Source organism: Drosophila yakuba, chromosome X (assembly GCF_016746365.2).
Source record: "Drosophila yakuba strain Tai18E2 chromosome X, Prin_Dyak_Tai18E2_2.1, whole genome shotgun sequence".
Classification (NCBI taxonomy): domain Eukaryota; kingdom Metazoa; phylum Arthropoda; class Insecta; order Diptera; family Drosophilidae; genus Drosophila; species Drosophila yakuba.
Genome location: NC_052526.2, coordinates 23122651 through 23146045, shown reverse-complemented (window position 1 = coordinate 23146045; position 23395 = coordinate 23122651). Strand labels below are relative to the sequence as shown.

The 23395-nt window shown below is 35.8% G+C and overlaps 1 protein-coding gene across 6 annotated transcripts; it reads right to left on the bottom strand.

The window, feature by feature from the left end:
• Positions 1-2291: 2291 nt before the first annotated feature.
• LOC26534483 (sodium/potassium/calcium exchanger 4) lies at positions 2292-9749 on the bottom strand. Of its 6 annotated transcripts, none has more exons than XM_039376363.2 (7): positions 9588-9749; positions 8585-8803; positions 6560-6747; positions 6307-6490; positions 5479-5850; positions 2567-2960; positions 2292-2506 (listed from the first exon to the last, which is right to left on the bottom strand). In XM_039376363.2, the coding sequence occupies exons 1-6, from the start codon at positions 9631-9633 to the stop codon at positions 2629-2631; spliced, it is 1341 nt and encodes a 446-aa protein (XP_039232297.1). In that variant the 5' UTR covers positions 9634-9749; the 3' UTR covers positions 2292-2506; positions 2567-2628. The 6 variants fall into 6 exon arrangements, with proteins under 6 accessions (XP_039232297.1, XP_015045313.1, XP_015045314.1 ...); XM_015189827.3 differs by having other exon boundaries at positions 2292-2498; XM_015189828.2 differs by lacking the exon at positions 8585-8803 and having other exon boundaries at positions 2292-2498.
• Between the last annotated feature and the right edge of the window lie 13646 nt (positions 9750-23395).

Sequence of the window (23395 nt, the reverse complement as noted above, 5' to 3'; positions counted from 1 at the left end):
TAGGGAACATTGAAATAAGGATTGGAAAGTGGTCGCTAACATTAAGCTCGTCGATCACTTCCCATTTACATAGTTTCGGGGGCTAGTTCGGCAGAGACAAGCAAAAGGTCTATATGTATGAACGTGTTGTGAGTTAAGTAGTTGGTAGGGGATTTTTCGTTTAGGAAAATATAATCTGAAACGTCTATAAATTTGGCGATGGTGTTCCCTTTAGAGTGGCTCTGGGGGAACCCCAGTAAGGATGCCAGCTGTTAAATTCGCCAGGGACTAGGGTGGGTAAATTATTTCGGGAAAGGACGTTTTGGAGGTTGTTAAGGCGGAATTGATGCCTGGGTGAGATGTAAGAAGAAATGGTGAAGTTAATTTTTGAATTGATCGAAATACTGATCGCTTCGAAGTCAGAGTTTAGTTGGTGTTGTGTGTGGGAGATGGATTTGTGCGGAGTTGTTTTAGTGTTACGAGTACCAAGGATTTTAAAGGCAGTTTTGTTGTCGCATTTGTGATTTTAATTGCTATCCATTCCAGTTGTGTTTTGAATACTGGGCAACTTCTGTCTATGGAGTTGTGGGGGTGTGTGGTTTGATCTTCGCTACAGTTTGTACAGGAAGAACGTGAGAGTTGAATGTCAATATAACAAGGCCCGTTTCGTTGAGATTGCCGTTTACTTTTTTTAAAATCTGTTTTTAATCAGATACTTGTTCATTTGCAAGTTCTCTTAGGATTATACTTTCGTCTATTCCTCGCAGATCATTTGAGTAGATTACCCCTTATGTTGAGTCAAGAGAGTTGTGCAGACTTACGGTAACGTTGATGTTGGGAGTAAAAGCTTTTAGCTGCATAAGTCTTTTAGCTTGAAGGTTGTTTTCGGTTTTAATTAGGAAATTTCTTAGGTTTTTGTATTCGACTTCTCCTCCGCAGGCAAAATCAATTTGTTTTTTGATTAGAAATGGAGAAACGTTAGAAAGGTTTTTGCGTTTTGACGTATGTACATATGTATCTAATGTCTTATTAAATAATATTTTATATATATTATTAAATAGTATTTATACTTAATTAACACAATTCTATTTCTCTTGTTTTTTTTGCCCCTTTTTTTTTATCATTTTAAAAAGAAAAATTTGTAAAAATAAGACAGGATGGCTAGTTTTTCGAATGGTGGAGTGTTTTTATTGGCTTAGAGGGTAACAGTCGCTAAATGAGATTCGCTTCTACAAACTTTACGTGCGCTTCCTTACGCGTGCCTTTTTAATCTCTTCTTCTTAGTCTTCTGTCGATCTCGATCATCATTCTACGTTCTATAGGGTTTTGCTTAAACTAATCCTTGACAACAACCCGCTCGTTACAAATTATTTATTTACAACGTTAGATATGGTAATTAAATATTAAAAATTTTAACAAAGAACATAATATAAGATATAAAAAAGAAATGTCTATTTCGTGTTGGTTAAATTTCTGTAAAAATTATGCATAAATCTACAGATTTTGGGCATAATCTATTTCGTTTTTCAGTAATTATGTTACCACAGGCAGTCGAGTGTCTAACAGATACCCGGGTGTTTGCCGAAATGGTGTTTGCCGGAACACCCGGGTGTTTACCAAGACACCCGGGTGTTTTGCCAGACCCTTCGTTATGAGTGGCAAGTGTGATCGGCACCCGCGACGTAGGGTGCCGCATTGATTATGTACCCGCGATGACCGGTTTGAGTGGCACCCGCACTCAAAATTGTTGAATGTGATCAGGGTGGCAAAAAATGCCACTCTTGCAGTTCTCTGATCTGAATATAATCATGTATTTGGGTCCGGGAGAATTTAGAAGAACGGTGTTATTGCTGGTGGGATTTTGTGGGCCTCGATCGGGCAGATCACCCATCATGATGTTGCTGCTTTTATGTCTCGTAGGTTATTTCTCGGTTGTTCAATTCACTGGCGCTGGTTGAAACGGTAGATATTGCGAATTGTTGTTGGTTGGTGTAAGTTGCTTAAGGAGATTTAGATTTGCTTGGCGAAACTAAGACACGACCGATCTCAAGAGTAGGATTGTTTAGTTTTACAAAATAAGCATAAAGCGTACAATGAATAAAATTGAAAATAAATATGAATATGTACGTTATTTTTCAATATTGATTTATACACAGATACTAATACTTAATTGATGCGAAGTACTTCTCATGGGAAAGTAATTATCCTTAAAAAACGTGCAATATCAAACAGAAACGACTATGCAAGACAATATCTAATTATTCAGAATAATATCTAAAAGTTCAGAAAACAAGTTTTTAGACGACAAAAGATTTAAGATTTAAATAAGTAATGTTTAATTTCTAAAGTTTACTTAGCTGCAACGGAAGATACTTTGATTAGCTTTTTCAATTCCAAATCTGGCAGAAAACTTTCCGGAATGCGCCAACCGCCTTGTGATTTCTCCCATGGCTACGTTTAAATGGATTGAATTGAAAGCACTCAGTTCCAACACAGTTGTTCCCCTTTTCAGACAAAATCTAAGGCGCTTGCACATGTTATATAATTTCGCTGGAAGATGGCTGGGTATCAAAAAAGATAATCTTACCATCTTTACCGTCACATTTCAAATATTTATTTTAATTGTGGATCAATCAAAAAAGAAAAATATTAAAAAAATCCATTTGAATCCTCAATGTCGCACGTGTTTTCCTTGTTCAGTAGTATCTCCAGTGTACATGCGATAATCAGAAAAAGCAAATAGGAGATTACGCAAATACATCCGACGATCTTGCCCATCACAAACTTGGTTGCCAGAAGACCCAAATAAAGGATTGAGGCAGTTAACACTAGCATGGCCGTGGTGAATGTAAGGGCCGTGGAGTCGATCACAACCTTGTGCTGGTAAATACAAATATTTAGCAGCCAGGGTAGACCGAGACACACGAAAATGTCGAATGTGTTTGAGCCAATGGCATTGCAGATGGCCATTGACCCGTATCCTGAAAAAGAAGCCGTTGATTAGATCAGTTGAATTATTCAAAATAAGCTGTAGTTAGTAATGCATTGGTTAGTTGTAGTAGAGATATCCATCAAAGCAGGCACACTCTGAAATATTGCTTTACAAGTGAAGTTACTTAGGTTACCCGTTACTCAGATAGAATTTACCAAAATTCTTTTAAAATATCTGATGAAATGGGACCACATTTGTTTGGCATATCGATAGAAATTTGCAACCACTTAGCGGCGGTTACATGATTTGCTCATAACCTTTAAATTTAAACCGTACACTAGTCGGCATAAGTATTTTGACCAAATAACGCTAAACGTTTTGTCAGTAAAACTTTAAAATAGCTGGATATAATGTGTAAGTAATATAAACTTAAGAATTAACATACGAATATTTCTTCTTTGAAACTTAAAAAGATATGAACCATTTAATTAAGTATGATGATTTTTTGTATTTGCATAAGTATTTTGACAAGCATTTAATACCAATAAGTTATCTTTCTTTCTTTTGCGTTTCAAAAGAAAACAGATGCTCTAAATAATATTTAATGTGGGTCTTTGAAGTGGTCACTGGCCAGTTCATGACGGTGACGCCAACATCCTTTAGAAACTTGGTTATCATACGGGCTTTGTGGCATGGATCATTATCTTGCTGGAGAAAAATCGATTTCCTGATCAGCCTATCTCCAGAAGGAAATGCATTTTTGTTTTACGCTACAAGCTTACGCTCGATCCTCAGATGTAGTGGAGAATCATGTAAGAATCATGTGGAGAAAACCCCAAAAAGTTAACATCCTGTATGGCCCCTTCTGGTCGCACAGGGAATACATCCTAGTCAGAGGCAAATAATTAGGGACTTCAAAACATTATAAAAATATATGTCTAAGGACTACTCAAATTTCTTACAGCTTAATACATGCCAACAAACATTTAAGCGGTTTGTGGGCTTTGGATTGGGAGTGGCAAAAAGTTTTTTGGCAAATCGATAGAAATTTACAAAACAAATACAAAAATGAAAAAATATCAAAACATTTTTCAAAAGTGTGGGTGTGGCAGCTTTGGGCGGTTTTTGGGCGTTAGGGTGGGCGTGGCAACATGAATCGACAAACTTGCAAAGCGTCTATGTCTCTGGAGTGCGCATGCTTAAGCTTTCTAGCTTTTATAGTTCCTGAGATCTCGACGTTCATACGGACAGACAGACGGACAGACCAAAGACATTATAATAACTTTGGACAGACGGACGGACAGATGGACGGACAGACGGACGGACAGACGGACGGACACACGGACACACGGCCAGATCGACTCTGCTATTGATCCTGATCAAGAATATATATACTTTATATGGTCGGAAACGCTTCCTTCTGCCTGTTACATAGTTTTCAACGAATCTAGTATACCCTTTTACTCTACGAGTAACGGATATAAAAAACAAAAAATTGAATACAGCGCCCGATGATAACCCAATGGCGGTTCCGAGCCTTATTGCCCCCTAGACGACGCTGCCGTCACTAGCTGCCGCAAGTCCTACACTTTAAACTTCGCCGGATTGTGCGCTCACTAATTGCCTTACTTTTCGGATTTTTTTAAATTCTTGTATAAGGATTTTGTCTTCAGCGAATGTTGTTTTGCGCTCAGGACCACTTCTTTTTAAGTTTGTTAAATTATTATGTTTTTTAAACTTTGATTTGAAACCACGCAGTTTAACGCCACACATTTAACTTTTTCGCAAGGTGTTTTACTTTAATTCCAACGTTAAACTGTGCTACCATTGATGGATGATCTGATAAACAAACTTAAGTCAGCCTTTTTACCCAAGACCATCAGTTAATTTTTTGTTTTCTAATAACGGTTAATATCCAAAAAAGTAAAATTTAAATAATTGTTGACTTATACGTGCTCAAAAGCAGGATACCATTTACTAAATGAGCTTGTCTAAATATAATACTTGTGTCAAACAAAATCTGGTTGTCTGCGTGCATTCTTGTAAGTAGAAAGAGAATGCAATGGGTAAGCCGTATAAAATTGCCATTCTGTGTGCTTAATATTAATTCTTTGCTTTGCTCATCGTCTTCGCACTGTTAGTTAAAGGTATCATATGCAAGTGAGTTTCAAAAGAAGCAGATCATTTTGTCAAAATACTTATGCCGACTAGTGTAGCTCTTAACGCATTGCAATAAGTGACAATTTCACCTTGAGTTTTACGGTTACTACGTGGACTGCTAGACAAACTATTTTTTTTACTCTCACATTCTTCCCATATAACAAAAAGTAAGGAGTTGGGACTCATTTAGAAACTATAGTAACGAGCACGTATGTACATTATGTTTTTGAAGGTATGTCTGCCGCCCACATGACATTTAATTTATTTTCTAGATAAATAAACTCTTTAAATTGCCATGTAAAAAATGTGTAATATTTAGGAAAATTTATGGTTATTTTTCCATGTTAATAAAGTTTGTCAAACGTATGTAAAATAAATTTCCGAATGTTATTACGGGAGGTACTCACCCTTCTTTGACACGATATAAGAGGATGCTACTTCTGGAACACTAGTGCCGGCGGCCAGTATAGTAAGCCCCATGATCGCGTCCGGAATGTTGAGGTTGTACCCCAAAATTGTGAGGAACCAAGCCAGCAAATAGGATATCATGCTGATCCACAGAACGGCAAAACACATTGACAGGAAGAAGATCGATCTAGCACTGGGAATAGTGCAGGCAAGCATCAATTCTGCCGGATATTTGATGACCCACCAGGTCCACTGGCAGAAATTGGATTTCGGCTGCGGTTTCACGCACACGCGGTCACGAAATCCCTTCAGCGGCTCTTCTTCGCGGGTCATCGGATCTTCGTCCAACACCTCCGACTCCGCGTGTTCATCTAGGAAAGATTTATCTCATTAGTTGTGGGATTAGATATTACAGACTCGATATTAATTTTGTCTAAAATTGTGTATGACCAATAACTTCAACAAAACTATGCATTGCTTCGTGGATCAGATCTGGTCACATACAAATTCCATGACTCTAGGACTTCGAAAAATAGGAGTTTAGAGTTGCATATGCATTTGAAAGTTTAAGTGTTATACAAATATTGTTTTTAAATCAACTGACAAAGAATCTTTTTGTTATTGGTGATTATTTGATTATTTCAAATACGAGATCCCTTGATTTAGGGACCATTTTCGGATTAACAGAATTCGGTAAGTACCGCAAATGCGCATCGCTGTCAAAAAAATGGGTCCAATCAATGCAAAACCTTGGGAGTTTATGGTGTTATTACAAAAAAAAAAAGAATAAATTATCTAAATCATCGTTGAAGAAACCCTCTTCTTACGGCGAAACAAATTTTGGATCCTACGGTCAAAGAGCAATTGAAAGACATAGGCAAAGTATAGTAGTAAAAGGACAAAAGCCTCGTACCACATAACCAACGAATCCCATAACACACTTGTGAGCGACCCGATGGCTACGAGGTACCAGACTGTGTCTCTGGTTACCGGCCACCAATCCAGTTTGGTCTGCAAAATATGCAAAAACAAAAAGATGTGTGAGTCAGAGCTCCTGCTCAATTTGTGAATAGTACGCACCGGTTGACAGAAAATGCCGCAAACGCCTGCAATTGCCAGGACATTAAACACGGAGGATCCCACGATAGTGCCCAGTCCGATGTCGCCGTTGGTGACGAAGGTTCCCACAAAGTTTACAAACAGTTCTGGTGCTGAGGTGGAAGCCGCTAGAAAAGTGGCTCCCGCCACATCGTAGGACATTCGCAGGGCTAATTTAAGACAAAAAGTACACCAACATTAAAGAGTGCAACGCAAAAATAACTTTAAATTCTAGAACACATGATAACGCATCAAATTGAGCCACAAAAATGAAAACAACTAAATTATGAGCTTCAGCAGTTTTTTTTTGATAAAATGTATGTTTCTTTTTTTAATGTATAGTGTATGTATTTTTTAAAAAACCAAATATACATTTTTAAAGTTTATATTGAATTTTTTTTTTTTTAATTTGAAGTCGCAATTGGTCACAACATGATAACTAATCTGCCTAAAATAAGTACATGTATTATTACGAGGCAATCGAATCCGCAGTCTTCTGCGCCAAGAACAAAGACTGTACAATTTAATGTGATAAGCAAAAAATCGAATCCACTCTTACCTGAGAGGTACGAAATTAGTTTACAGCTTGTAATTTTCAGGCTTAACCGAAATTTGAGTTTATACAAATATTAATGGGTCACAGTCATACGAGATGTAGTGCATCGATAGGCATTACAAAAATGTATTAAATTAAAAACAAGAGAGAACGCTATAGTCGAGTTCCCCGCCTATCTGATACCCGTTACTCAGCTAGTGTAAGTGCGAAGAACAGTTTTTGGCGGTTTGTGGGCGTAAGAGTGGGCGTGGCAGAAAGTTTTTTGGCAAATAGATAGACATTTACAAGACTAATACAAAAATGAAAAAATATCAAAACATTTTTCAAAAGTGTGGGCGTGGCAGCTTTGGGCGGTTTGTGGGCGTTAGAGTGGGCGTGGCAAAAAGTTTTTTTGCAAATCGATAGAAATTTACAAGACTAATACAAAAATGAAAAAATATCAAAACATTTCTCAAAAGTGTGGGCGTGGCAGTTTTGAGCGGTTTGCGGGCGTTAGAGTGGGCGTGGCAACATGAATCGACAAACTTGCGCTGCGTCTATGTCTCTGGAGTCTGCATGCCTAATATCAACTTTCTAGCTTTTGTAGTTCCTGAGATCTCAGCGTTCATACGGACGGACAGACAGACGGACATGGTCATATCGACTCGGCTTTTGATCCTGATCAAGAATACATATACTTTATATGATCGGAAACGCTTCCTTCTGCCTGTTACATACTTTTCAACAAATCTAGTATACCCTTTTACTCTACGAGTAACGGGTATAACTACGAAGCGATTTCGATTCCTATTCCTATGGCAGGTTTAATTTTTAGTCAGCAGATATTTATCAAATTAGAACCGGAATCTTGTCGCATACTCGTTACTGGCTATATCTACTTTACTGCTGATACTGATCAAGAATGTTACACTTTATATGGCCACACAGGTCTCATTCACTGCATTGAAAACTTCTAACTGAAATCAATATACCGTCTGCAAGGGTATAATATTGCGTAACTTATGCTACCAGAACTGCACGTTAAGCATTTGAAAACTCAAAGCCCGTGTTGATAACTAATATTCCATTTTTTATATGTATGTATATATTACATTTCAATTGTATATAGTAGGCATCAAATAAGGTAAAGTCCAACTTCCATAAATAACTGACAATAATACCGCTTTTAAGTTAAGTTTCATTAGAGTATTTCCGAAACTGTTAAATTACTGAAAGGCTTATTCTTTAATTGACATAGCTGTGTCAAATTTAGCATTTTTTAAATTAGTAGCAGGAATTGGGATTTCCAACAATTCGACCAAAATTTCAACAGCATCGGGTTTTTTCAGAGCAGTTCTCACGTTCTTTCCTTTAAGAATTATTTCTTTCTTTGTATTTAAAAGTCTGTGTTACTTGAGTTAAAGAATTAAACGTGTATCTGAAATTACGCAATCTATGAAATTAAATCTTACTGTAGCAAAGGCGTTCCATGGCTGGCACAAGATAATCGTCACAGACAATCGCGAGGATGACAAAAAGGTACATGCTGACTAAGAAGGACACAACGATTGCTATCCAACTTTTTTGTCGCAAAAGGTTTGGGAAATCCACGATGGTCGGCAAAGTGCAATTAATGGCATCGATATCATCGCTAATAACATGTCTATATGCAAATGGGTAATACCCCCCTTCTGAAATAACAAAATAGATATAGTTCGTTACTTACCAAGGCAAGCATACATAAATATGTATGAAGCAGAGACAGTATCATTTATACAAGAAAAGTCCGTGTTCATTATACCCGTTACTCGTAGAGTAAAAGGGTATACTAGATTCGTTGAAAACTATGTAACAGGCAGAAGGAAGCGTTTCCGACCATATAAAGTATATATATTCTTGATCAGGATCAATAGCCGAGTCCATCTGGCCATGTCCGCCTGTCCGTCCGTCTGTCTGTCCGTATGAACGTCGAGATCTCAGGAACTATAAAAGCTAGAAAATTGAGATTCAGCGCACAGACTCCAGAGACATAGACGCAGCGCAAGATTGTCGATTCATGTTGCCACGCCCACTCTAACGCCCACAAACCGCCCAAAACTGCCACGCCCACACTTTTAAAAAATTTTTAAATATTTTTTCATTTTTGTATTGGTCTTGTAAATTTCTATCGATTTGAAAAAAAACTTTTTGTCACGCCCACTCGAACGCCCACAAACCGCCCTAAACTGCCACGCCTACACTTTTGAAAAATAATTTAATATTTTTTTCATTTTTGAATTGGTCTTGTAAATTTCTATCGATTTGCCAAAAAAGTTTTTGCCACGCCCACTCCAACGCCCACAAACCTCCAAAAACTGTCAGTGTTGAAGACTCTCCTTCGCACTTCCACTAGCTGAGTAACGGGTATCAGATAGTCGGGGAACTCGACTATAGCGTTCTCTCTTGTTTTTGAATGGTTTAGTGACTTGTGCTTACCATAACTGTTGTGTTTAAATTCAGAGGGCCGCCAGTCGAAGAACATTATCCCTTAGTGCTTTATTCCGAACTAATAGAACTATTTTAAAATTTAACATTTAAATTATCAAGATACATATATGATTTGTAGATAAGAACTCAAACAACTAAACATTTCATGTATTTTGATTTACTAATCAAAGCTACGCCTGATATTAAAATGCTTCGATTGTTCTCCTTCATACGGGAATGTGACAAATGTTTTGCTGAACTACCATGCAGCGCACAGTGGGTCAGAGTTGCGTTTTCAACTTTATAAATTTTTAGAGAGTCACTTGGAGTCGTCTTTTTGACGGTCAGAAAACGCCTCAAAGAAATAGGAATAATGTAGACAACTCCAGAAGAGTTCGGCACGGGTCTTCATCGAGAAACGTTCAAATAATAAATTAACATTCCCCGCAAAAACCATTTTTCAGGCACAAACTTCGACATGTTTGATACTGCACAACAATAGCTATGAACACAATAAGGAAATGTCACTGGTAAAGATGCGCTATGTCAGTAACTTCCAGCGCAGTATTTACTTTGTGTGTCTAACTGTGAATAGTTGGCTAGCGTCATCTTTCGTAAAACGCTACGAATTAATTCCAACATCTAGTATATAAATAATACTGGGTCAATCGGAAATGCATATTTACATATACAATAATCAACGTTTTTAAAATATATAATATATATATTAATTTTTTAAAGCGGAGTTTTATTGGTTAGGTTCATTTTAGTTTCATCCCTATTGTGAAAATGATTTTACAAATACCATATGTGTATAAAACTAAAGTTTTTTTAAACCTTTTTGATTGCAAAGCGTTTACTTTCAGTGTCATAGAAGATACTTTTTGATAGAATTCTTATGCGTAAAGTTGCCATTTTCCGATAGTTTTGTTTTGATTACGTGCTCTTATATTCCGCCGTCTTATGAATTCCCAGAAATTTAAATCATTTCCAAATTGTCTCAAATGAGCTGTTTTATAGGGATCAATTCGAAGTTCTCGCTGACACTACGTGGTAGCCCTATAATGATCCTTAGAAAAGTCTTTATGTGTAATCTTATTCGTGGTGAAGTTGACAGCCCCGACATGATTGGTCGGCTTACTTCTCTATTACAAGCAAGTAGCTGGAATATACGTATATTCCCACTACTACCCGAAAACAGGCCAAAACCGCCGATTCGGTATATGCTATGGGGATCCCTCTCTAAAAAAAAAAAACAAGTTGGGTGTCATTGGAAAGGATTTTTCAAGCCCTTTCCACTGGTATGCTCTTCTGATTCTACGACTTTCGACTTTTCATAAAAACTCTCAAAATTACAATTGCACTTCTTCGCGCACAAGCAATCTTGGAAGGGGGTGCGCACAAGCAATCTTGGAAGGGGGTGTACCTGCGCGCACAAGCAGTCATAAGGATGATCGCAAGGGTGGGGGTGAGATTTCTGTTCAAGGCTATGCACCTTACTGTGTCCTCAATTTTCTGGGAAGGTAACTGGTGGTTGGATTATTAGTTGAGAAATATTTAGAAATATCAAACAAACTGGTTATAGGGTCGTGTATACGTATATATAAAAAATCATATAATCATAAAACCGTTAAAAAACCGTCGTTCCCGTACATTCCAGCTACTTTCAGCTAAAAGCTATGGAGCCGTTGAGAAGAAAATCTAAACAATCTGAAGTCATAGCGACTTTCAGCTTAAGGCTACCCACGTTTTAAATGTATGCCTTGCAAAATGTTACTTATAAAGTAACAATGACTAGTAGTCACCAATAATTTCATGATCCCTGACTGCGGTCATCCGAAATAATTCCCTACAGAGATATGTATTTCAGATTATCTGTGATCTGTCTCCATTTTCATTATGCTAGGAGACCCCATAAAATCAAATATTTATGACTCTTTGAACCTATTATCGAGAAAGTCAAGCGGCTATTTACCTGCATCCAAACCCATAGCTCGCCCTCCTTTTCTGACTTCCCCATTGCAGTCTGTGCAGTCTGCAGTCTGTGAAGGCTCCTTAAATCGAGAACCAATCAGGTGGATTCTAAGAGTAGACACCCCCTGTGGATGTCAAACTCTCTAATCCTCGTGTATAAAAATGGATCCCCTTAAATTGCTCAGGATCAGTTCTTATAATACCTCAGCACTGCATACCAATGGATCTTACTGTAGAGTTTGTTGACTCAGTAAATGGAATAAATGTTCCATTAACTCAAGACTCTGATGTCGAAATAATTGAATCGCAACCAGAATTTTCGTTCATTGGGACAGAAAAAGCAACAATAATAAAAAGATTTTGATTTTTGATAGCTGAAGTTATTCACTTTTAAGGTGTGTTTTTTTAAACCGCTGCGTGAAGCAAACGATTTTGTTTCCGAACTCACAATACAACTTTGTCATTCTGAGAGTAAAAATTGAATCTGAGTTTTCGAGAAAAGTGCTGTCTTATATTAGGTTTGTAGTAACCTTTTATTTCATATGAATTTATATATTTATACAAAATGAGATAGATATACTCAAGTATATAAAATATTCTACATAGGCTTAACTGAGTTTATGTACGAGGGTCGTTTGATAAGTCCGTGACTTTTTGAATAAAATATATTTTTTTCGTCAAAGAAGCGTTTTATTTCTCAACATAATCTCCTTTTAGCTCTATACATTTAGTCCAGCGTTTTTCCAATTTTTTTATTCCTTCCAAATAATAGGTTTTCTCAAGGCCCTCAAAATAGTCGTTTGTTTCTGTGATGACCTCTTCATTTGACCCGAATCTCTTACCGCCGAGCCATTTCTTCATGTTTGGAAACAAAAAATAGTCACAGGGGGCTAAATCTGGAGAATATGCTGGATGGGGTAGCAGTTCGTAGCCCAATTTATGAAATTTTGCCATGCTGACTACACACGTGTGCACCCGTGCATTGTCCTGATGGAACAGCACTTTTTTTTTCGCCAAATGCGGTCGTTTCTGCTTCAAATCAATATCGAATCTGTCCAAAAGCTCTGAATAATATTCGCCGGTGATCGTTTTACCCTTTTCAAGGTAATCGATGTGAATGATACCTTGTGCATCCCAAAAAACTGTGGCCATGACCTTGTTGGCCGACAGACCCACCTTGGCCTTCTTTGGTGCACGTTCACCCGGAGAAACCCACTGTCTTGATTGTTCTTTGGTCTCTGGTGTGGTGTGGTGGATCCATGTTTCGTCTACGGTAACGAAACGGCGCAAAAATTCGTTTGGATTGCGGTTGAACATCGCCAAACACTCCTTTGAAATGGTCACACGGTTGCGCTTATGGTCGTGTGTGAGCAATCGCGGCACCCATCGCGCGGAAAGATTTTTCATGTCCAAATATTCATGTAAAATGTGATGTACCCGTTCAGTTGAGATGCCTACAGCCTCAGCTACCTCACGCACTTTCATTCTCCGATCATCCAATATCATTCCATGGATTTTGTCGACGATTTCTGGCATGACGACCTCTTTTGGGCGACCTGAACGTTCGGCATCACTTGTACTGGTACGACCACAACGGAACTCAGTAAACCATTTCTTAACCATTGAAATTGATGGTGCAGAGTCCCCATAATATTTATCAAGTCTTTCCTTGGTTTCGGTGATGGATTTTTTACGCAAAAAATAATGCTTAATTAGCACACGAAATTCACTTTTTTCCATTTTCGTTAAAATTCACGAGATCGTCTGCTTTCAATGCCTATAAAACGCAAACCAAAAAACGCAGCTTTCTCAAAATTTTACAGTCAGCTGTTAATCGATAACTGCTGACAGGAGCAGTGTTGTATTTAGAGCAGGTGCGCGGCAAATACAAAAAGTCACGGACTTATCAAACGACCCTCGTATATAAAGAGCATAACAGATATATTGGTATCTCTTTCACGTAGTATTTTGTTCTTGTAATATATGTATATATATGTAGTGCTGAACAGTATAAAAGTCTCGTAATTGTAAGTAAATGCATTAGTATAATACGAATAGTTACAAGAGCATAACGAATCAAATCTCACGTTGGTCAGAAATGGTATGCATATAGGACATTAATAAATAAATCCTGTTCAAATTTTATTGAATTTCTAGGATTTCCTAGAGACTCTGAATGAATGGAAGCCTGTGATTGGTTATACAAAAACTGAAGATCTACATATGTATTGGATTTGAGTATAAGATCACTGGTTGTAAGCTGTAATAGACACCTTATGGAACTAAGGTAGCTCTTTATTTAGCAGACAAGGACGAAAAAGATGTTTGGATTTTTCTACCTAAGAGTTATGTAAACAAATGCTGTACTAAGACACCTTTAAGGAAATTAAATGAAATTGATATTACCCATATGGTATATAAGGGGAAGGATGTAAATAGATATAGTTCTGCACGAATTGAATTTTTATCAGTAAATAAATAAGTAAATGAAATTTTCCAATATAAAGGTTTGAGTTTTCTAAATCCAACATCAGTCTTTAAAAAATGGACTCCAAACAAATTGAGCTCTTCTTGATGCAGTTCGAAGACATAATATTTGAGGAGCACGAAACGCAGCTTACATATTTGAAGAGCACTCTGGAGGACTTGGAGGATAAAGAACTGATCCATTCTAAATATGGATTCCACTACAAGCTTTGTCCCTGGAGTGATGATGACGGTTCGGAAGGACCCGATACGTGCCAGTGTCACAGGCATCCAATTCAATATTATGTTAAAATATTATAAGCTAAACAAACGACTTAATAAATAAACTACATTGATTTTCTTAAATATCTTGCATTTTATTTTTTTAAATTAGACTTAAACATTTTAAGTATTAATTTATCGTTATATGAAAAGTCTTTTCTCTTAAAATTTTTTAATAAATTTGTTAGCGTTTTCTTTTTACATTTAAAAAGAGCATACATTATGAAATAATTACCACACGTATTAGAAAAATATCCTTGTAGTTGTTACTTATTATAGCAATATTTATTTGCGTTAGATTTTAAAAATGTTCTGCTGATTTGCGACTTTCGAAATAGAATGCAATCCAATGAGTTCCTGGTTGATCTAAAGTGTCAGTGTTTGCAATAATTAAAGCCGGATACTTTGAAATAGTTTTTGGAAGCTGGTCTAAAGGGAAAACTCCTTTAAAAATTGATTTTGTGTATATATGTTTTGTAAGTAAATTGTGAATTTGTAAAGCATTCATTTTAAAAATGGGTTCGAATATTTCTATGCTTATCAATATCAATCATGGAATCGTATTCACAATATACCAGACAAGTAACGGCTTCACTAAGGGGTTCTGAAAATCTTCCTTCGATTCTTATTGTGCCTTGCGACATCAAAGGCTAATATAAAACTGTTTGTATCAAACATTTCCTTTGTAATTTGAAGACCCCGATCATAATGTTTTATTCCGCTTGATCTGAATAGCATATTATAGCCTCTTGAGCTTTGAACGTTTTCAGAGTTCGAGTAGTCAAATTCCAGAGCTTGCGAAGGAAATTGAACTCCTTTCACCATTAGATTAAAGCGTTGCATTTTAAAATGTTCAAAATTAAATGGATCTAGTCCTCTAATGCCTGAGTATGAACGGTTTTTAATCATACAAAAAGCTAGAAAATTTGGTAATTGTCCAGTTACAGCATTTTCTATTGATAGCGTATTGTTTCCTGGGTAAATTGTAAACGATTTTACTTCTACTTTACTGAATGGGTAAAGAGCATTTTTTGTTTGTAAAACATGATGATGAGCCAATAAAATGCTTGGGTTCACAGTTACATGATTCATGAAAAGTTGTGCTTCTAATATCTTTAAATTTGATTCGGTATCCTTTTCCATTAAATAAAATTCAGTTTTTTCAATATGAAAATTAATTCTTAAGTCAACATTATTGACAAGAAGTTTCGTTTGATTAAATATATCACCATGCATTTTTCCAAATAGTTCTACCTTATTACTATTTTGGAATATATTTTTCAGAGTTGCATTAGAGCTCAAATAAACGTATTTTCCAGATGTTAATCGTCCGAAATTTGGAAAATAACCTTGCGAGGCCAAATGGCTTTCCGAGGCGTCACTCCCATAGTTTAAAACTGTTTGCAGATATGCTCTATAATCATAATTATTATCACTCTGCGAATCTAATATGTTATTTAAATATACTGATGAAATTCTAAATATTGAATGTAAGATATTATTTACTACACCGACAGCATTTCCTTCAATGACGCTATTATAATTTTTTTTCAATTGCATCACTTGATAGATCTCGATATTTTTCACCACTTCCCAAACAAACAAATTCGATTGAGGAGACACCATCCAAGGATGCAATAGGATTATAAGAAACCTCTTCGGTTCGTAGAATTGAACTTTGCGTGGGGTGTGGTGCAAACAAATCTAATTCGTCTTTCATACATTCTACATGGTTATATGGTTACTCATTTTGTGTTAGAAACAAGAGAGAACGCTATAGTCGAGTTCCCCGACTATCTGATACCCGTTACTCAGCTAGTGTAAGTGCGAAGGACAGTTTTTGGCGGTTTGTGGGCGTTAGAGTGGGCGTGGCAAAAAGTTTTTTGGCAAATCGATAGAAATTTACAAGACCAATGCAAAAATGAAAAAATATTAAAACATTTTTCAAAAATGTGGGCGTGGCAGTTTTGGGCGGTTTGTGGGCGTTAGAGTGGGCGTGGCAACCTGAATCGACAAACTTGCGCTGCGTCTATGTCCCTGGAGTCTGTATACTTAATCTCAACTTTCTAGCTTTTGTAGTTCAAGAGATCTCGACGTTCATACGGACGGACAGACGGACAGACGGACGGACGGACAGACGGACAGACGGACAGACGGACAGACGGACGGACAGACGGACATGGCCAGATCGACTTGGCTATAGATCCTGATCAAGAATATATATACTTTATATGGTCGGAAACGCTTCCTTCTGCCTGTTACATACTTTTCAACGAATCTAGTATACCCTTTTACTCTACGAGTAACGGGTATAAAAACTATTGTATACCCTTGTAAATTACAAAACAATACAGAAATGTAAATAAACAAAAACCAAATTGAATTTGAAATTATTTTATTGTGTTTCATTACTTAAGCATATTATTATATTTACAGATATCCATGAGTTGTGGCTGGAGTCGAAACCGCTCCACTTTACAAGCACCTGGTTCTTTTTTCTTTTAATTATTTTCTCTATTAGAAACGCATTTTTATCTTTTACTTTCTGAAGTTCCTCTTCATAAAACGAACCTTGAATAGGGTTACTCATATAATCTTCTATTTCATACGTTACAGGCCTTGTTGACTTAACTTTTAAAACTTTAAAAACTTCTGTAGTCCAATTAGGGTTCATATCCCTTCATAAATACTCCCTTGTATTTACTTATTCTAACGAAATCCCCTACTGAAAATTTATGTTTTGGGAATATTTTTGGTATTTTATATACTGATTTTAAAATGAACTCTTCATTTTTGACACACACATCCACAGGCTTCATTTTAATAGTTCGATGATAAGAATTATTGTATTGATCTACAAGAAATTTAATTTTATGAATCCATTTATAGTCACCCTTCATACGATTTTTTAGAGTTCGATTGAAGCGTTCACATATAGAAGCCTTTAGGTGTGTATAAGTATGGTAATGATTTATATGAAATTTTATCATTAATTCCCTAAAAGCGGAATTAAAAAACTCTTTTTCTTGATCTGACTGAATGTTCTTAGGTTTACATTTACTAGTTCTAAAAACAGTTTCCATTGCCTATACTACATCTGGTGCAGACTTTGTCTTAACCGCTTCGGCGAACGCATACTTTGAAAACGTGTCAATAACGGTTAGTAAATATTTATATCCCTTATTTTCTTTACTAAATGGAATCATTTCAACCAAATTAATTTGCCATGTATCATTTATTTGAACGAATTTTCGACGTTTAAAATTTTTCCGAGCAGGCTTATGAATTTCATTAACAACTTGTTGTTTGCTCATGATCAGGATTTGATTTGTTTGATTTATTTTTATACCCGTTACTCGTAGAGTAAAAGGGTATACTAGATTCGTTGAAAAGTATGTAACAGGCAGAAGGAAGCGTTTCCGACCATATAAAGTATATATATTCTTGATCAGGATCAGTAGCCGAGTCGATCTGGCCATGTCCGTCTGTCCGTCCGTCTGTCCGTCCGTCTGTCCGTCCGTCTGTCCGTCTGTCCGTCCGTATGAACGTCGAGATCTTAGGAACTACAAAAGCTAGAAAGTTGAGATTAAGTATACAGACTCCAGGGACATAGACGCAGCGCAAGTTTGTCGATTCAGGTTGCCACGCCCACTCTAACGCCCACAAACCGCTTAAAACTGCCACGCCCACATTTTTGAAAAATGTTTTTATATTTTTCCATTTTTGCATTGGTCTTGTAAATTTCTATCGATTTGCAAAAAAACTTTTTGCCACGCCCACTCTAACGCCCACAAACCGCCAAAAGCTGCCACGCCCACACTTTTGAAAAATGTTTCGATATTTTTTCATATTTGTATTAGTCTTGTAAATTTCTATCTATTTGCTAAAAAACTTTTGGCCACGCCCATTCTAACGCCCACAAACCGCCCAAAGCTGCCACGCCCACACTTTTGAAAAATGTTTTGATACTTTTTCATTTTTGTATTAGTCTTGTAAATTTCTATCTATTTGCCAAAAAACTTTTGGCCACGCCCACTCTAACGCCCACAAACCGCTAAAAACTGTCCTTCGCACTTACACTAGCTGAGTAACGGGTATCAGATAGTCGGGGAACTCGACTATAGCGTTCTCTCTTGTTTTTTTATCATCTGAAAACGAAGTGTTGCTTATCTTTCGTTTATTGTTAATTTTATTTGGAAATTTATCATCACTTTCTGGAGGTAAGTCAGGAATCTCTTCGTTTCTTGAAAAGCCGAATTTTATCTTTTGTTTAACATTCAATAACTTAGCAGTTTCTTTTGATTTAGTTTTTTGAGGTAAATCCGAGAGCTCCGACATGTTCGGTGAAAACTTTGAATTTAATTTTGAAGTGTTAGGACTTATATCAATCGATTCTATTGTTTGAGATTCAGCTGTTCTCGTTGAATTTAAGTATGATTTTTGTTCATTTGAAGTATTCCATGATTTACTACGTTTTTTATTTTGATAGAATCTTAGTTCTTGACGAATCTTAATCCATTTATCAAAATCACTTATTTTGTTATTATTTAAAATTGGTAAAAATTTTGTAATTATTAATTCATTCCCTCGATCATTATTAAGTAATTTTTGTAAGGTATTCGGGTTCATTAAAATTACTTTATTTATATTATGCTTATTTTTGATCATTTTTATGATTTTCTCGTAATGTATTTAAAACTATTTCTACTATTGTTTTTACCAGCTCATTATCATCATTGCTTATAATTGCCTTCCGTACTTTGTTGCTGGCCCTTTTGAGAACATACAATATATGTTTGTTCGCTTTCAAGCGACTTAGGCTCATATTCGTCAGAATAGCACACTGTATATTCCGAATTAAAAATGTCTGATCTAAATCTCAAGAGATCGTTTATTCCCTGGGTAAGATCAATAAGTAAATACCCGTGTGGTTGTTCTGTTACTTCTTTATATGGTATATTCTGAATAACTCCATGGGGTTTTCCGGATAAATTTGTCTTGCCAGGCATTGAAATTGCAGTTTGTCACGGGGATTTTTAAATGCAATTATATATTTAGTGTTAAGTGAAATATCTCTGGTATGCGATGATTTGTGAAATATATTTTGAGTAACAACAATAACAGATAAATTTCGGTGGTTGGAACCTTTAGTAAAGAGTTCACATACATTTTTGTTAAAGGCTCCCATCATCAAATCGTGCAATATCTAGAGAATAGGCTCATTAGTTTCATTTTCGATGGTTTCAGGAACTCCTTTAAAGTATTCAATATTATTAAAATTTGGCTTAGCACTCTTCTCCCCATAACACCATATAATTCGATCAATTGAAACATTAAAACGATCATTCTTCTTGTTTATCAGATTTTCTAGAAATGTTGTTTTTCCCGATCCTGAAGGTCCGCAAATTAACATTGTGTAAGGATGTATAAATTGTCGAAACATTTTAAATGTATATTCACTGATTTATTTTATACAAGATAAACTATGAAATGTATATTTTTCCGTTATTTATTGTATATTTGTTATGAAATATACTATGCTTTTTTATGATTTTCATGGTCGCGTTTCTTGGCGCAGTTCTTCTTGAAATGCGTATCAGATCCGTAATAATTACAATATATAAGTCGAGAGTATCCTTTTTTCTCAGGATTATTACCAAACAACTTTTTAACGGAATCCATAGTAGACGATCTAAATGGTTTACAAATTATTTTTTATTTAAGTTTAGACATACATATGTGTCTCCATTACTGTATATTTCATAATTCGAGTTTTCTAGGAAAAAAAATAACTTAAACAAATTATTTAATGAACAGCGAAGTGGAAGTTTTTTCTTATGTATTCTACAATTGGTAAAAAAATTGGGTAGCTGAGTTAAACCTTTTCCAATATCTATATCAATTATGTTTGCTGTTAAATACTTGCTTAAAAAGATTTTCTTAATTTCACCACGAACGATAACTGTACGGTATTTGTTTAGCGGTGAAAGTATTTCTTCAAGACATGTATACGGAATATCTCCAGCTGACCAGTCCAATCCGTTAATTTTCTGATGATTAAAATGTAGTTGCTTAAGAGTTTCATTATCCAATTCCTTAATGTTAAATGGTGGTTTAAAATGATGCCGGACGGCATAAACGCTAACTCTTTTACAAAAACTTGTTTGTTGTTTCCAAGTAAATATTGAAAGTCTACTATAATGCTTGAATTTCGATCTACAGTGTTCATGATGATTGGTTGAGACTTTTTAATCAACTGAGGGTGAGTTTGGAAGGGCTTCCTCCTTTATATACCGCCAAGATCAGAATATACTTTTAGTTTGAATAAAGCACTCTAAGCCAATGGATACGTGCATAAGTAAAAAAAATGAAATCTTCTCGAAAGACCCAGGATCATGAAGTCATTTTTGGTTTCGAATATTATGTTGGTCATAACTTAAAGTTGAAATGTGGTCTGTCAACTTCTCGTAATTTGTCGGCCATGATTTGGATGCAGCAAAGTAAAAACAATTACGTTGGATTTGATAAAGACGAATGGATGCAACTGCTTACATATAAGGAATATATACAGCTGAAGCTTGACCAGCATGACTTCCTGATGCCAGATACTATTATTGATCATCCTTCCATGCCCTCAATAAAGTGTAATTTTAGATTTAGGAAATCAGATAAGCAGTACGTTTTAGTAATTAATCAATATGGTAACAAAATTGAGTTCGATTGTGAGTCCTGGAGATCTTTATTAAGATTGGGTATCTTTTTTACCACATTTTTGTGCTGGAATTCCATATTACGACAACAAGTTATTTATCTTTATCACAAACATATAATTCCTAAGTGTCCATCCTTACAAAAGTTAGATATTCAACTGTCTGATTTGGAGGGTTCCTATGATAAAGATGTACAAATAGATTTAACTCGATTATGTTTTGAAATTTCAAAAAAGATGCTTGTTGAAATAAAACGGGATGTAATAGTATATAAGCAATCACTATTATCTAATCAAGCAACGTCTTATAATAAACAAGAGAGAACGCTATAGTCGAGTTCCCCGACTATCTGATACCCGTTACTCAGCTAGTGTAAGTGCGAAGGACAGTTTTTGGCGGTTTGTGGGCGTTAGAGTGGGCGTGGCAAAAAGTTTTTTTGCAAATCGATAGAAATTTACAAGACCAATGCAAAAATGGAAAAATATAAAAACATTTTTCAAAAATGTGGGCGTGGCAGTTTTAAGCGGTTTGTGGGCGTTAGAGTGGGCGTGGCAACCTGAATCGACAAACTTGCGCTGCGTCTATGTCCCTGGAGTCTGTATACTTAATCTCAACTTTCTAGCTTTTGTAGTTCCTAAGATCTCGACGTTCATACGGACGGACAGACGGACAGACGGACGGACAGACGGACAGACGGACGGACAGACGGACATGGCCAGATCGACTCGGCTACTGATCCTGATCAAGAATATATATACTTTATATGGTCGGAAACGCTTCCTTCTGCCTGTTACATACTTTTCAACGAATCTAGTATACCCTTTTACTCTACGAGTAACGGGTATAAAAATAAATCAAACAAATCAAATCCTGATCATGAGCAAACAACAAGTTGTTAATGAAATTCATAAGCCTGCTCGGAAAAATTTTAAACGTCGAAAATTCGTTCAAATAAATGATACATGGCAAATTAATTTGGTTGAAATGATTCCATTTAGTAAAGAAAATAAGGGATATAAATATTTACTAACCGTTATTGACACGTTTTCAAAGTATGCGTTCGCCGAAGCGGTTAAGACAAAGTCTGCACCAGATGTAGTATAGGCAATGGAAACTGTTTTTAGAACTAGTAAATGTAAACCTAAGAACATTCAGTCAGATCAAGAAAAAGAGTTTTTTAATTCCGCTTTTAGGGAATTAATGATAAAATTTCATATAAATCATTACCATACTTATACACACCTAAAGGCTTCTATATGTGAACGCTTCAATCGAACTCTAAAAAATCGTATGAAGGGTGACTATAAATGGATTCATAAAATTAAATTTCTTGTAGATCAATACAATAATTCTTATCATCGAACTATTAAAATGAAGCCTGTGGATGTGTGTGTCAAAAATGAAGAGTTCATTTTAAAATCAGTATATAAAATACCAAAAATATTCCCAAAACATAAATTTTCAGTAGGGGATTTCGTTAGAATAAGTAAATACAAGGGAGTATTTATGAAGGGATATGAACCCTAATTGGACTACAGAAGTTTTTAAAGTTTTAAAAGTTAAGTCAACAAGGCCTGTAACGTATGAAATAGAAGATTATATGAGTAACCCTATTCAAGGTTCGTTTTATGAAGAGGAACTTCAGAAAGTAAATGATAAAAATGCGTTTCTAATAGAGAAAATAATTAAAAGAAAAAAGAACCAGGTGCTTGTAAAGTGGAGCGGTTTCGACTCCAGCCACAACTCATGGATATCTGTAAATATAATAATATGCTTAAGTAATGAAACACAATAAAATAATTTCAAATTCAATTTGGTTTTTGTTTATTTACATTTCTGTATTGTTTTGTAATTTACAAGGGTATACAATAGTTTTTATACCCGTTACTCGTAGAGTAAAAGGGTATACTAGATTCGTTGAAAAGTATGTAACAGGCAGAAGGAAGCGTTTCCGACCATATAAAGTATATATAATAAACTTTTTTGGTGATAGATTTAATGAAAAAAAATATATTTTCCTTTTTATAATCTTTATTTGAATAAGTTTCACCAGAGGTCAGTTAAGAACTAATTTACAAAGGTATTCTTTCGGCCCAGCAAACCTTTTACAGAGGATTAACATAAGCCTTTTAAGTTCTACTTAGCTTTATATGTCAAGCTTAACAGATCATTAAGCTCGTTACCGTTAAGCGGTTCGTATCTTGGGGGAATGTTATTTATGAGGCTTTTGGAGAGTGAAGCTTTCCAAAAGATCGGCTTTAGCTTTTTTATATGAAGAGTGAATATGTCGTATGAAGAAATGAATATGTCACTCCCCCACCTTTTAGATATTAGCTTGTCCTCAAGCGATTATTTCTGGATATAAGTGTGGTACTGGATTTGCAA